Source organism: Myxocyprinus asiaticus, chromosome 38, assembly GCF_019703515.2.
Source record: "Myxocyprinus asiaticus isolate MX2 ecotype Aquarium Trade chromosome 38, UBuf_Myxa_2, whole genome shotgun sequence".
Lineage (NCBI taxonomy): Eukaryota > Metazoa > Chordata > Actinopteri > Cypriniformes > Catostomidae > Myxocyprinus > Myxocyprinus asiaticus.
In genome coordinates this window covers 32,812,995-32,829,388 of record NC_059381.1, presented here as the reverse complement: position 1 = coordinate 32,829,388, position 16,394 = coordinate 32,812,995, and the positions used below count along the sequence as shown (strand labels likewise).

Genomic DNA, 16,394 nt, shown 5'->3' with positions numbered 1-16,394 from the left:
CTAAGACCACGTCAATGCAAATCCAGTTTTAAAATTCAGTTTTCATTTTTCTAACATCATCATTTTCCAAAGTATGTATTAATGGAGAGTATTTTCGAAAGTCATTGTTTTCGGTGGTGGAAAATACTGTTCCAGTGTGAATGAAAGGTGTAAACGTAGCAAAATCAATATGTTTTCAAACAAAAACGTATTGGTGTGGGCGTGGCCTAATTAATGGGGGGGTGGCTTCTTCGAAAGTAATACAAGAATTGTTCATGGAACTGTGAAGTAGAATCAGAATCTGAACCAGAAAAGTGAACTTCCTTACAGTTCCCTACAGGCATAATGTGTGGTAGGTGATAGTTACAGAGTCATGTAAATCACTAAAGAGAAAAATATAACAACCACTCAAGGATCCTCACCTTCCAGGTTCATGCCGGCCTGAAGACACTTGCGGAAGCGACAGGCCGGACAGTTCTTTCTCCTGATCTTGTCAATGATGCAGTCGTTCCTGCCGGCACACAGATAGTTGTGTTGCCCTATGAGGGAGAAGGGTAATTACTCACAGGCTGACAAAGACTTTAAGAGGATTAACTAAAGCACTGTGCATGCTACAGCTACAATAAGCACCTACAGTGGTAACAACCCTGGGTCTGGGGTTAAAGCCATCATGGACCAAAAACTGTTAATTACAACAGTCACATTACAACAGAGTCAGAAGGGAGATAGTTCACCCAAAACGAAAATTCTGTCATAATTTATTAATTCTCATGTCGTTTCATACACATATGACTTTCTTTCTTCAATGAAACACAAGGGGAGATGGAAGTCATACAGGACTTTAACAACATGAGGATGAGTAAAAGATTTTTGGGTGAACCTATAATTTACTCCCCTGGAGTTGATTTTCAGGGGCAATTGCTTATAAATACACACGGCATGTTATCTATTTATGGTAAATTCTTCAATTGAATCAATTAATTGAAATATATTCAAATCAACATCAAATACAAAAGAAGCTAGAAATAATGCACAAAAAATCATAACAACAAACACTTCTAGAATACATTTCAAATAACTACATATTGGGAGTGTTTTCTACAAGTTTTCTTCAGAGCTGATTTTAGTTTTGTTTTTGGTGTTGTCCTGACTTCAGAATCAACCAATGGCATGACCAATGGCAAGGGCGGGACTATCTGTTTGCTCGACCAATGGCATACAGGGGGAGTGTTTGGGAAACCTGTTTGAAGACGGTCCTTATTTTTGTGATTCTGTTTGGTGCCTTATATTACACACTGTAGCTTTAAATGAATATGTAACACTTGTATTAACAGTAATGTACCTAATGAGAAAGCTTTCATTATGATGTGTGCCTGTGCGGTAAAAAAAAAAATTGTAAACAGTGTATTATTGGTTAATTAAGTGAAACCCTCTGGCTGCACTGAAAAACATTTTCAGAAAGAGACCAAAATGATCTGCAGGACATTAAAGGGATAGTTCATTCAAAATGAAAAAATTTCACATAATTTACTCATGGAAGAAAGAAAATAACACTGGGTTGGGACGACACGAGGGTGAGTAAATAATGTCAGAGTTTTCATTTTTGGGTGAACTGTTCCTTTAAAAAATCATTCCAGCTTATACTGTAAATATTATGCCAGAACAATCACATCTACTTTCTATTAATTCTAAACCTTTCAAGCCAAAAATGCTTTGAATACAGAAGATACATATAAACTGATCCACCAGAATGGATAAATAACCATAAGCCACCTCAAGCAATCTACTACCAACCACTTTGCCAAAAACCTCATAAGATTCTTCCATTTGGTGTGTAAAACAAGCATCCAACAGTCTGTAGTGACCAACTTGTGGAATTGTTCATTTTGGAGCAATAATCATTCAATGTGACCATAGACTTTGCAAGAGAAACTGTATATTTCCAAATGTTGTCAGTCAACTAATTCTTGTCTATACTCTCTCTATATACACAATATATCCACAGTATAGCATAATCTTATGCTAACTGACTCATTTCTGCTGTCAGACAATCCCAGCCCTATAATAATGTAGTGTAACATTTTCAAGTGTTATATAATGTGAAGCAGCCGTTTCTGTGCTGATGCCAGACCTATCATTGTTAAGAAAATGTAACCTTTTGGTTTGATTCCATCAAGTTCCAAAAATAAGTCCCCATCGTTTTTTAAATATTTAAGACAACACTTACTCGCACTTGAAGCATGCACAGTGGGTCAAGAGCAAAGACGGGTAATCAAGCTTCAAATCATGATTGTGCCTAAGAGATGCAGATATCAAGATTTATAATGAATATGGTCTGTTCTCACCCAAAACCAATCATATCGCTTCAGATGACATGGATTAAACCACTCTAGTCGTATGGATTACCTTTATGCTGCCTTTATGACCTTTTTGGAGCTTGAACGTTTTGGTCCCCATTGACTTGCATTGTATGGATATAAACATCAACATATCTTTGTTTGTGTTCCGCAGAACAAAGAAAGTCATCCAAGTTTGAGATGGCATAAAGGTGAGTAAATGATAAGAGAATTGCAATTTTTTGGGGTGAACTATTCTTTTAAATAATATTTTCACACCTTTTGCGTAATTTGACAAAATTACAGCTTAATTGGAAATGCCGTCCGATAAAAATTACACCACAACTGTGTGACAGTCCTAATTTTTGAACAGTTGATAGAAAACACTTTCAGAAAATAAATATTGAAATGGTTTATGTTTATTTCACTTTTTGTTTAAATTATCATAGTTTTAAACATGTAATAATTTGTATTTTTATAATAGATTTTCATAGTTTAATATTGAAAGTCTGGGTCTGGGACGAGGCGAAAACAATAAAATCTATATATAAAAGGCATTTGAAAAGTACCAAAAGTAAATTATGAAGGCATGATGAAAAGACTTCAAGTCAGTTTTAATGGGACCTTCATTTAACAAAAAGATTATTTGGTTTTTCTTTTTAGACAAAAAATTATAAAAATCAACCCCTGGGACATAAAAGGGCCTGAAGCTGAAGAAACACTCATATACTGTTACTATGATATAAAATTACTAACACTAATATATTAGATTTTGCTCATTCCACCCAGTCCTAGATTGCATATTATTTAACCTGATTTTGTTTTGCAATTGCAGAAAATGTCTTTTTTTTATGGCTTTTTACATTAATTGCCAACATAGCTGGTCCCTTGCTTAAAAGGAAAGTTCAACCAAAAATGAAAATTCTGTCATCAATTTCTCACCCTCATGTTGCTTCAACCTGTTTGACTTTCTTTATTCCATATGACATAAAATTATGTGATGTCAGGCAAAATAATACCCTCAGTAACTATTCACTTTCTTTGCATCTTTTTTAAACTTTTTATAAAGGGAATGGCTATCATTCTACCTCACATGTCCAATTTTCATTTTGGGGTGAACTACCCCTTTAAAAGAGCTTTGAAACCCATGTTTTGACTGTTTTCAACTCATCTGATCTAGGCTCAAGCAAAGCTAAGCTAACCAAATCATCCAAAGTCAAAGAAATCTTCATCCTGCTGACAACTGTTCAACAACGCTTCTTTCTTTTTTATTACAGGATCACATAAAACAAGAACGTCTCGTTCAGACCTTTTTATCCAGGCTTGAAGCACCTTATTTCAAGTGTATCCTCTCATTATTCAGGATGAAGACATATCAACAAAAGTGATCAATTAAAAAGGCATCATAAAGCAAATCAGAGAAACCAACGGTGACGCAAGTGAAATCAAGTGAGGTGCAACTGTGATAGCAATCAGATTTCTCATAAATGCAAACTGATGACCTTTGCCTTAACTCCTCTACTGATTCAGAACCAGTATGTGGGTCTCATTCACTAACTTTGAGTGCTGTGCATAAAACCTGTGTGCAAACATTTTCATGCAAAAATCAAAGTTCATTAAAAAGGTTGCACTTACATTTATTCTAAACATAGGATAAAATTTAGGACCAACTAAAACCACACTCCCAGAGTCCTAAAAGCATGAAATATGTGATGCAGAAATGGGTTTATATATTCACTCCCCGACATCTTTATGAGGTACACCTGTACACCTAATTATTCATGTGATTATCTAAGCATCCAATCGTGTGGAAGAAGTGCAATACATAAAACAAGGCAGATACTGGTCAGGAGCTTCAGTTATTGTTCACATCAACCATCAGAATGGGGATAAAATGTGATCTCAGTGATTTCAACTGTGGCATGATTGTTGGAGCCAGACGGGCTGGTTTGAGTATTTCTGTAACTGCTAATCTCCTGGAATATTCACGTGCAACAGTCTCTAGAGTGTAAAGAGAATGGTGCGAAAAACAAAAAACATCCAGTTTTTTGGCAGTTCTGCAGACGGAAATGCCTTGTTGATGGGAGAGGTCAATGGAGAATGGCCAGACTGGTTCGAGCTGACAGAAAGGCTACAGTAACTCAGATAACCACTCTGTACAATTGTAGTGAGCAGAATAGCATCTCAGAATCCAGCAGAAGACCATGTCTGGTTCCACTTCTGTCAGCCAAGAACAGAAAGCTGATGATGCAGTGGGCACAGGCTGACCGAAAATGTACAGTTAAAGACTGGAAAAACATAGCCTAGTCTAATGAATCTCGATTTCTGCTGAGGTACACAGACGATAGTACTCAAACCAGCCCGTCTGGCACCAACAATCATGACACGGTCGAAATCACTGAGATCAAAAATTTTTCTCCATTCTGATGGTTGATGTGAACATTAACTGAAGCTCCTGGACTGTATCTGCGTGATTTACTGCACTGCACTGCTGCCACATGATTGGCTGATTAGATAATTGTATTAATAAGTAGGTATACAGGTGTTCCTAATAAAGTGCTCAGTAGGTGTAGATTAATATTATTAGAAAGTGAATAACTAAGTGATCCGACCATAAGTCTTACTAATTTAAAAAATGATGTGCATTACAGCCCGATCTGCAACAGGTTCTACATAGAAATGCAGCCAATCACGGCCATATATGGAGATGGTTTGTACGTATTTTATGCACATTACTAACTGTGGGTATGTGATTCCTCATTGGGAATAATCCGGCATCATCAACATTAGAACGAGGGTAAGAACATATTTATGTGTATACGGAAGTTTTGCTAACTTTTTCTCACACAACTTCTACGCAATTATTACTGAATGAGACCCAGTATACTACAATGAATCATTACTTAAGACACAAGCATTTTAACAGAGCACAGGTGCTTTTGGGGGGTGACTGAAATTGGAAGGAAAATAATTATTGAATGTGAATTTATTTACCATCTGTGTTTTGTCGTGCTCTCCATCCTTCACCATTGCCAGAACAACCGAAGAAATCAGGGAAGAAAAACAAAAATAACAGATATACATTTTTTAAATTCTGAAAACGCAGCTCAGTTCACAACATTGTTAATAACTTGTGAAGTCAGTTAGAGGAAGCTACTGATTTCAATTTGGAGAGAATGATAACATTAACAATATGAAGGAGCCTGTGTGCAAGACACATTCATATCTGTTATTTTTGCAGTAAAGGGGCCATATACTTTTTCCCTGATGGTTTGTTGCAACAAAAACAGTTGTAATTTAGTTTCACATTTCCACCCTCTCTTTGACCCTACTGCGCCCTACCCTACTTTAAGACTTCTGCTATGATTGGCAAAAATATTTGCATGTGAAATGCATAGTTAATATTTGTTTACTTTTGAACAACTTTGGCATTGTATTGGGTCACCACTTTATACCCAATATAAAATCAAATATAGTGCAGATCAGCTCTGGTTCAGTACATATTTTAGCAGGAAGCATCAGTCAGAGAGCAAGAATCTTGTCAGAGAGCCGAGCACACAATCTTTGTCGGCTGTCTCTTCTTTTCCAAGTCACAATCTGTGCTCCAACAGTAAAGGAATCTTTAACTCAAGGCTGAGAAACACCTTTGCAGGAAATCGTCATGGTTACTTTCATAACCTCTGTTCCCTGATGGAGGGAACGAGACGTTGTGTCAATGTAGTGACACTAGGGGTCACTCTTGGGAGCCCCACACACCTCTGCTTTTTTGAAAAAAGGCCAATGAGAATTGGCAAGTGGAATTTGCATGCCACTCCCCCGGACATATGGGTATAAAAGGAGCTGGTATGCAACCACTCATTCAGGATTTGTGCTGAGGAGCCGAGACCAGGTCCGGGCCATTTCAGCGGGTAGTTCAGTGTTGTGGCAAGAGGGACACTATCTGAACTGTGTTACGTGAACTGGCGGTGTGTGACGGGCAGACCGCTGTGTGCCTTGTAGCCAGCGCACCAGGCCATCACGAAACCTCCCCCAACGCTCTTATGAGCGTCGAATGGTCCATCAGGAACAAGTCGACTGCCCAACTATAGGGACAGGCTAGCCCAGCCGAGGCCTCTTTCCCTCTCTTTTTCACCCCAAAAAGAGTGGAATTTGTTAACTGACTGGGAGCCTAAGTGTCTGCATTGGGGGGTGTCCCTCCCAAGGGGAAGACACCGCGGAGACCACACCCCGCCCAAAAAGGGGGGGTATATTGAGTGGAATACATCACATGGTCTTACCGAGTCTTGTCGGAAGTATGTCATGTGGAGAGGTCCCATGGTAGGTCCTTCCCGAAAGCGGAGGAGTTTCTACAGAGCATGGCGACCGGGGGCAGAGGGGCCTCTGCCCAAGGAAGATGCAGTTTGCCGACAAGGAAATTATTTTGCGGAAGATATCACATGGGGTCGCCTTCAGGGAACCAGCACATGTGGAGCACCTACCTCAGTACAAGGGCTCATTAGCGCACGTACTGGGCCAGTCAGCGAGTTTCTCCGCAAACTCAACTGCCAGAGGGCTAAGGAGGAAAGTCATCCAGGGATCACAGTCTGTGAACACAACTGGAAGTTGAGCGCACATCTTCACTTCAAGGGAGGGGAAAGGCACTATGTGCAAGTGGTACACCTGACCAGCTGTCCCGGAACTTACCTGCTCATACCTGCCAATACACGGGACGAGACCGGCTCAACCCGGAGATTGTAGAACCTTGCAAAGGTGTTGGGTGTTGCCCAGCCCGGTGCTCTGCAGATGTCTGCCAAAGAGGCGCCACTGGCCAGGGCCCAGGAGGCCGCCACACTCCTGGTAGAGTGGGCCCGTAACCCCGCAGGGGGTGGCACATTCTGAGCCTGATATGCCATAGCGATGGCGTCAATGACCCAGTGGACAATCCTCTGTTTGGAGAAAGCGCTTCCTTTCCGCTGTCCACCAAAGCAGACAAAGAGCTGCTCGGAGCTTCTATGGCTCTGCGTGCAATCCAAAAGATGCGCAAAGCTCGCATCAGACACAGAAATGCCAAGGCTGGGTCTGCCTCCTCCTGGGGCAGTGCTTGCAGGTTCACCACCTGATCCCTAAAAGGGTCATGGGAACCTTGGGCACATAGTACGGTCTTGGGTCTCAGGATCACGTGAGAGTAACCCGGACCAAACTCCAGGCATGATTCGCTGACAGAGAATGCCTGCAAGGTCCCCTACCCTATTGACGGAAATGAGTGCAGTCAGGAGGACAGTCTTCAAAGAGAGTGCCTTAAGCTCAGCTGACTCCAAGGGCTCAAAGGGAGCTCCCTATAGACCCCGAAGGACTACAGAGAGGTCCCACGAGGGGACGAGGCGTGGTCTGGAGGGATTCAACCTCCTAGCGCCTCTCAGGAACCTGATGATCAAATCGTGCTTCCCCAAGTACTTAACATCTACTGCATCGTGATGAATCAGCACCGAAATAGTGGCTACATACACCTTCAAGGTGGAGGGGGACAGCCGCCCCTCCAGCCTCTCCTGCAGGAAGGAAAGCACCGATCTGATCTCTGGGGGTCTTCGCGAGGAGCATGAGATCCGAGAACCACATCTGGGTGGGCCAGTAGGTTGCTACTAGGATGTCCTGCTCCTCATTCTCCCTGACCTTGCAGAGGGACTGTGCAAGTAGGCTCACTGGGGGAAACGCATATTTGCCAGTGGGCCAGCTGTGTGCCAGTGCATCTATACCGAGGGGTGCCTCAGTCAGGGCGTACCAAAGCGGGCAGTGGGAGGATTCCTGGGAAGCAAACAGGTCTACCTGTGCTCGACCAAATCGACTCCAAATCAGCTGGACCACCTGAGGATGGAGTCTCCACTCTCCCCTGAGGGTAACCTGACGTGACAGCGCGTCCGCTGTGGTGTTGAGGTCGCCTGGGATGTGAGTGGCTCGTAGCGACTTGAGGCGCTGCTAACTCCAGAGGAGGAGACGGCGGGCGAGTTGTGACATGCAACGGGAGCGTAGACCACCTTGATGGTTGATGTACGCTACCGTCACTGTGTTGTCCGTCCGGACCAACACGTGCTTGCCCTGGATCAACGGCCGGAACCTCCGCAGGGCGAGCAGTACTGCCAACAACTCTAGGCAGTTGATGTGCCAACGCAGCTGCAGGCCAGTGCAGGAGCCGGCGGCTGTGTGCCCTTTGCATCCGGCACCCCAGCCCGTCTTGGAGCAGTTTGCTGTAACCACGACACGCCTGGAGAACTGCTCTAGGGGAACCCCTGCCCGTAGAAATGCAAGGTCGGTCCAAGGGCTGAAGAGGCGGCGACAGATCGGCGTGATGGTCACACGATGTGTCCCATGGTGCCATGCCCATCTCGGGACTCAAGTCTGAAGCTAGTGCTGAAGCGGTCTCATATGCATCAACCTGAGCGGTGTGGCCGCCGCTGAGGATGCCATATGCCCCAGGAGCCTCTGCAAAAGTTTCAGTGGAACCGCTGTCCTCCGTCTGAACGCCTTCAGACAGTTCAGCGCCGACTGCGCTCTCTCGTTCGTGAGGCGCGCTGTCATCGAGACTGAGTCCAACTCCAAACCGAGAAAAGAGATGCTCTGAACTGGGAAGAGCTTGCTCTTTTCCCAGTTGACCCGAAGTCGACTGAGGTGCTGGAGCACGAGGTCCCTGTGTACTGGTACGCCTGGCCTTCGAAGGCAAACCGCAGGAAGGGTCTGTGTCGAGGTAAGACCAAGACGTGGCAGTACGCGTCCTTCAGGTCTACTGCCGCGAACCAATCTTGATGCCGGACGCTCGTTAGAGTGTGTTTTTGCATCAGCATCTTGGGCAGGAGTCTGTGCAAAGCCTGGTTCAGTACTCGCAAATCCAGGACTGGTCGCAACCCACCGCCTTTCTTGATGAAGGGCTTTAGAACCCTTTCTTCATCTCGGCTGGAGGGACAGGCTCTATCGTGCCCTTGCGCAGAAAGGTAGCGATCTCCGCACGTAAGGTAGCGCCGTTCATACCTGCCAAAATGGGACGGTGGTCGTGACGACGTCCGTGCGCACCGGATATGTGACCCAGGAGATGAGTGAACCATTCTTTTATCAGGCTTTTGGGTGCCGCAGCCTCCTGGGCATGCGACGACAAAAGATTCTCCTCCCGGCCCTTCACCGGGGGATGGAGTGGTCTGTTGACCAGCCCCGGAGAAGTGGGTCTCCTCGCTCCTGGGTCACCCATCTCGGGGGCGCTTCGAAGCCTTCCTCGGGTTCTTAGCGGCCGGCCGCGAGACGGGTGGCGTCTGCTTCCTGCGGAGGGCTCCATGCCGGAGCCGGGCCAGGGGGGTGGGCTGCGGCAGAGCCGGTGTTGTTGCTGCAGGAGGACACCCTTGGCGATGAGCAGACAGGGTCTTAAGCCGCGCCGAGCAGGATGTGTTGTAATGCCTCCGCCTTTGGCAAAGTCCTCCACGGCGTCGCCAAACAGGCCAACCTGGGAAATGGGGGCGTCGAGGAACCGTGCCTTATCCACCTCTCTTATCTCGACCAAGTTGAGCAAAAGGTGGCGCTCCTGGACCACCAGGGTGCACATCACCTGCCCGAGAGACCACGCCCGGAGAGCGAGGTCGGTCGCCGAGCGCAGTTCCTGCATCAATCCCGGGTCAGAACTACCCATGTGCAGTTCTTTTAGCGCCTTGGTTTGGTGTACTTGCAGGAGAGCCATGGCGTGCAGGGCGGAGGCAGCATGTCCAGCGGCACCGCAGGCCACAGTCGTCAGGGACAACGTAAACCTACAGGCCCTGGACGGGAGCTTCGGGCACCCGTGCCAGGTGGCGGCGCTTTGCGGACACAAGTCACCGCGAGCGCCTTATCCACCTGGAGGATCACCGAATACCCCCTGGCCGCTCCACCATCGAGGGTAGTGAGAGCGGGGGAGCTGAAAGACCGGGACCGGGCAGTAAAAGGTATGTCCCACAATCTTGTCAGCTCCTCATGCACTTCCGGGAAGAAAGGAGTGGGGCGGGGCGTGGCCGTGAGTGGCGCCCCGAGCCGAGGAACCGATCATCGAGCCGCGAGGGTTCAGGGGAGAGTGGAGAGTTCCACTCTAACCCAACGCTCGCGGCCGCCCGGGACAGTATATCCGTCATTTCCGCATCGCCGTGAGACTGGGCGACCGTTCCCGAAGAAGGAAGCCCAGCCGAAGCTTCTGCGTCAGACTGGACGAGCCCGCTCTCCGATGCTGTGCTCGATAACTCATCGTCTTCTGGAGCTCTGAACGAGAAGTCAAACTCGTGCTGAGACGAGCCGGCAGTCTTGTGTGAGAGCCCGATCAGGGCAAACGAGCGGTCTGGAGAATGGGAGGTCCGTGGGGGGATACCCGGCAGAGGTGGTCCCATTGATGTCCCCAAATCACCCCCAGTGCTAACCGACGCGGCCTCAAACCCGTAGGTAGAAGGACCGGTGCGGGGAGCCACTGGGGTGGCTTGAATTCTTACGAAAGCAAGCCACAACCGCAACGTTGCCATGGTCATGTTCTCGCAATGAGTGTGCCGCTCTTTTTGTGAATGAAAATATACTCTTTTAGAATATACTCTCTTATTTTCGCTCTGCCGAAGAGCCCAGGGGCGTTTTATGAACTCCACGGGTGCAGAGGGGGAGAAGCCGCTGAAATGCGCCATAAATCCAGCAGTTTTGAGGTGCCTCTTTGGAGGAAATTGAATTCAGTGCACTGAATACAACAGCTCGGCTCCGAAGAGAAAATCTGAATGAGTGGTTGCATACCAGCTCCTTTTATACCTGTATGTCCGGGAGAGTGGCATGCAAATTCCAATCGCCAATTCTCATTGGCCTTTTTTCAAAAAAGCAGAGGTGTTTGGGGCTCCCAAGAGTGACCCCTAGTGTCACTACATCGACACAACATCGAGTGAGTGACAGATAGAGAACACACTTTGACAATGTATTGATCCCCCCCCCCCCAGATTACTGGAGGCAAATCTGATGATCTGTCTGCAAAAGTTTTCAGGAAACAATGACTGATGTGGTAGATCAAAGAAGAATTATAGACTGATATTATATAAAATATAATTAGAGCTGTCAATCAATTACAATTTTAATCAATTAAATTAATCAAATTAACTGTGATTAATCTCATATATCAATATTTGCCAAAACAGGCTCCCAAATAAAGATAATTCAGCATATAATAATCAATATAATTATAAATTTAACATATAATAATTCTGATAATTCAAAGGCATTACATTTTGGAAGCAGACAAGTAAAGCATTGATTAGACCAGTGGTTCTCAACCCCGTACCTGGAGCCCCCCAACACTACATAGTTTGGATATCTCCTTAATCAAACACACCTAGTTCAACTCATCAGCTCGTCAGTGGAGACTCCAAGACCCGAACTGGGTGTGTCAGAAAAGGGAGATATACAAATTGTGCAGTGCTGGGGGGCCTCCAGGAACAGGGTTGAGAACCACTGGATTAGACGATACAAAAAGTGGCTTTGGAAGACAAAATACTGTTTGGTTTATTTCCAGATCATTAAATATAAGCCTATGATGCGCCTACAGTTCACAGCGATACATTTTGCAATTAAGTTTGTCAGTCTCTTGATTTGGGCTGTTCTAACTGGACACGTTCTCGCGTTCCATCTGTGCACAAACGGTTGCATCACATTTTACCAGTTTTCAGCATCTTGTGCCATAAATGGTGTGCTTTTAGGACAGTGTGTCAAGTGAAACGTAGTTTGAAAATTAAATAAATGCCCCTCTAGACCCCTGCAGTCTGCTCCATCCAGCTGTCTTTGAACAGCTGGAGTTGCGCAGACTGCCCCCTGCTGTGACTCGCAAAATTGCTTTAACTGCTGCGCTTGTAAGATAATTCCTTATTCCATAATGTATGTACAGTCAAGAGGCATGATTACTTGAAATCATTTCTTTAGTGTATTTTTTATTTAAATGAATTGCATTGAATTATCATGTTAAATCGACAGCCTTATATATAATTTAATCTGAGCAGTATTTAACTGGCACAAAAATAGTGAGGGTACTTGAATGAATTAATCTTGATTAGGCTAATGACCAGGGCTGGGTAAAAATATTGATTTTCCGATGCATCACAATCTCGATATTGATTCTTAAACCCCAAGATCAATCTTTCACTAGGTTGCAACCCTCTATAATGCAACCAAATCTCACACTTTACGACTATAATGTCTATAATTAGCCACTGGCTGGTAAATGTTCATATTTCACTCAGAAGTGATTGAGTAGTACAGAGGAGAAGTTATTAGCACAGATTAAAAGAGTAAAAGTTTGGTTTAACTCATTGTGTGTGTCCAAAGATGAGATCCACAGATCCATATGTCACTGAATAATGTCTCTTTTAATACCCTTTCTGTTTTTTACAGTCAGTTGTTGACTAAAACTAACAAAAAAGAAACATTTAATTCTAATCACACATGGATACGCTAAAGAAATGATGCAGTCTTAAAGAGACGATACTGATTAAGCATGTGTTCTACATATCAATGTAAATAATTGTAAATAGTACAAATTATGCAAGTAAACAATAATAATGTAACAAAAATATTTGCAACATCAATCCATCCATCTATTTTCTATAGAGCTTGTCCTATGCAAGGTCATTATATGCAACATAATATATGCAATTTTACGACATTAAATGATAAAATAGACAGAATTTGAAAAATTTTCAAAAGCTAGAATGTGACCAATTTGATGAAAAACTAATGATAAAATATAATTTGTCAAATTATATTTTTGAATTGTACCTAGAAGGTTCCTTTATAATTAATTTAGAATTTCCTTTATATGTAAGAAAAATGGACATTGTGACAGAAATGTGATCGGAATCGAATCGAGAGCTTGTGAATCGGAATCAAATCAGGAGATCTGTACCAATACCCAGCCCTACTACTGAAACAGATAAATTTACATTGAAAACAACTAAAAAACTAGTAATATAAATAAGTCGAAAATGTAGTTATGAACAGAAGTGTTTAACTAAATATACGGCTATGGATACAGACTAAAATGCCTCAAACAGACTCAAATCGGTGGACTGCTCGTGTTCAGTTTATACCACCATATATATACTGTATATATTAGGATGGAGCATACAAAAGCAATACTGTTTTGAAAACAGCTGTCACGTTACTTTCCCACAGTCACACTCTGGAAGTACAGTGGCTGTAGAGGATTCCATTGAAACATATGTGAACTGCATATGGCTACATATGACCTCACAGTAAGTGATTAACACAATGATCACAATTATGAATGCAAGTTTGGGAACATTGAAATGAATCAGCTGAATTAATCAGTCAATACACCAATTTTCAATCTCAAAATATGCTAACACTTTACAATAAGGTTCTATACGTTAACATCGGTTAATGTATTAAGTGAACTACCAATGAACAATGTTTATTTATTTATTTATTTTTTTTTGGGGGGGGGGGGATTTTTCCCCTTTTTTTCCCAATTTGGAATGCCCAATTCCCAATGCGCTCTAAGTATTCGTGGACGCATAGTGATTCGCTTCAGTCCGGGTGGCGGAGGATGAATCCCAGTTGCCTCCGCGTCTGAGACAGTCAACCCGCGCATCTTATCACGTGGCTTGTTGAGCGCGTTGCCACGGAGACATAGCGCGTGTGGAGGCTTCACGCCATCCACCGCGGCAACCACGCTCAATTCACCACGCGCCCCACCGAGAACAAACCACATTATAGCGACCACGAGGAGGTTACCCCATGTGACTCTACCCTCCCTAGCAACCGGGCCAATTTGGTTGCTTAGGAGACCTGGCTGGAGTCACTCAGCACGCCCTGGGATTCGAACTAGCGAACTAGCGAACTCCAGGGGTGGTAGCCAGCGTATTTTACCACTGAGCCCAGGCCCCATGAACAATGTTTATTAATGTACAGCATTTATTAATCTTGGTTAATGTTAATTTATAGATATACTATTGGTCATTGTTAGTTTATGTTAGTTCATAATGCATTACTTTTTGTAAATGCATGTTAATGTTAACTAATATTCTTTATTCAACTCTTTATGATAGAAATGTAAATGTAAAAATAAATATTAACATAAAAATAATACATTAACATGAACAACTTGCTGGTGTTATATACAGCATTAGTTAACACTTTACAATCCAACCTTATTGTAAAGTGCCACCCAATAAATATTTTTGCAAGGACTTCTCCGTTCTGGGTAGGGGTGCACAATACATCACCAGCCGATATATAACTGGCTGATAACTGGGAAAATTACAATGTTATATTGCACCAGTAGTGGAATTACTGCCTAATCAGTATGCATCTGTGATATACACACTTCTGGTTTATGTTAGATCCACCAAACCATAAATAGAAGCAATTAAGAGTTGGCCAGATTCCAAACTTTTAAACCACATCTATTTTGTTTCAAGCTTGTAGTTTTTCATCTATTAGCTAGCAGCTCCAGTTTAAAAAGTTTAAACACAAAAAGTAAAATGATCAGTTATCAGTATTATTATCAGCCACAATGAGCTGTGAATAATCGGTTATCGGTATCGGCCCAGAATCTCCATATCGGTCCACCCCTAATTCTGAGTAAATATGTAAAATAAATGTTCACTTAATTTCAGCAATTTCTGTACAACTTATTTGGTATCATTAAATTGAATTAAATTATATATCAGCATTTTATCACCCATTTGCCACCTTGCACTCTAGCACTGGCCATTGAAGAATCCATATTGGTCAAATCATGTATGTAAAAAAAGGGAAGGGATCAAGGCAACCTTGACACCATATTCAGTTTCTATGTTGTTCACTGTTAAGAAAATGAGATGCAAAGGATTTATCAGTTCAGTGCCATCCCTACTGTCAAAAGAACATGAAGCAGTGTGTATGTGTGTGTGTGTGTGTGTGCACTGAAGGCTCACCCTCTACAGCTCTTTTGAAGAAAACCTTGCAGCTACCACAGGTGAGAACCCCATAGTGACATCCTGAGGCCTCATCAGAGCACACCAAACAGACCTTATGACCACTAGGCTTGACTGATCCAGATGAACTGGAACTGCTCACTTCAGGCCGTCCCAAAGAGCTAGAATGCAAAGAAAAAGAGCGAGGCACAATGTGAGTTTAAGACATTTCAAATATGATGAAAGATAGGCTTGCATTTAAATGACCTCCATACTATCAACTGCACACACTACTAGTAGGGATGTCAAAAGGACTGGTACTTTGTTACCAAATTGATACTAAAATTACAAAAACACCAGTCTTTCTACAATACCAGTAGTACCAAGTACTGACTCATTACGGTACTTCAGCCTCATGGTAATGAGGATACCTGCATGAAGGCCCAAATTACAGTTCCAAACTTGGTCAAAATGCCCATCTATGTGAGATATTAATGTTATCCAAGTTAGATATGTCTTAAGACTGCTAAATCAATGTAAACACGTGTGTGTGGGGGGAATCAGATATGTGTCAAAATATCAGATTTGTGCATTACAGCAGGTGTTGTAGGGTAAATGCAGTCTGTGTAATGTCATTAATATTAATTCAAACATCAACATTGACCAAAAAAAACAGGCAAATTGAAAAATATAAAATATAAAAATCATACAGTGAAGACCGACATTTTGATTTTATTATTATTATTTTTTTAATTTCTAAAACATGTATACTGCTGTTAGACAGGCCTACCTAAAAACAAAAAACAAACAAAAACAAACTAGTTTGCACTGTTTACATATGTTGCATTTGTTGTATTTCAATTTCTTATTACATTACTGACTGTTAACTTGAGAGCTTGTAATTAGTATTCGTTTTTGCTGTGGTGTCGAAAATGGCATGTAAATCAAGCATTGTTAAATTACACTAGTATCGATTACAGACATTTTGGTTTTGTGACAAGTTGAGACTTTTAACAAGCTGGCAACAAATGCTCATGACTGCTAATAACCATTGCCGACACAAAGCCACAGGTCGTCAACAGCTATTTGGCAAATTTCACCAATCCGATTCAGCTTCATTAGTGCCGGTTTACCTCTTTGATGATAGGTTGTTTTTGGGTTTTTT

At 43.0% G+C, this 16,394-nt stretch overlaps 1 protein-coding gene across 2 annotated transcripts in view; it reads right to left on the bottom strand.

The window, feature by feature from the left end:
* LOC127429340 (glucocorticoid receptor-like) overlaps window positions 1-16,394 on the bottom strand; it is a 111,098-nt gene that overhangs the window by 20,232 nt on the left and 74,472 nt on the right. Inside the window, exons 3-5 of one of the 2 annotated variants that reach the window (XM_051678317.1) lie at window positions 15,251-15,411; window positions 5,310-5,336; window positions 402-518 (exon numbers count right to left, since the gene is read on the bottom strand). In XM_051678317.1, the coding sequence (XP_051534277.1) occupies window positions 402-518; window positions 5,310-5,336; window positions 15,251-15,411 (305 nt within the window). The remainder of the gene's footprint in view (window positions 1-401; window positions 519-5,309; window positions 5,337-15,250; window positions 15,412-16,394) is intronic. The other variant, XM_051678318.1, reaches the window with a different exon arrangement.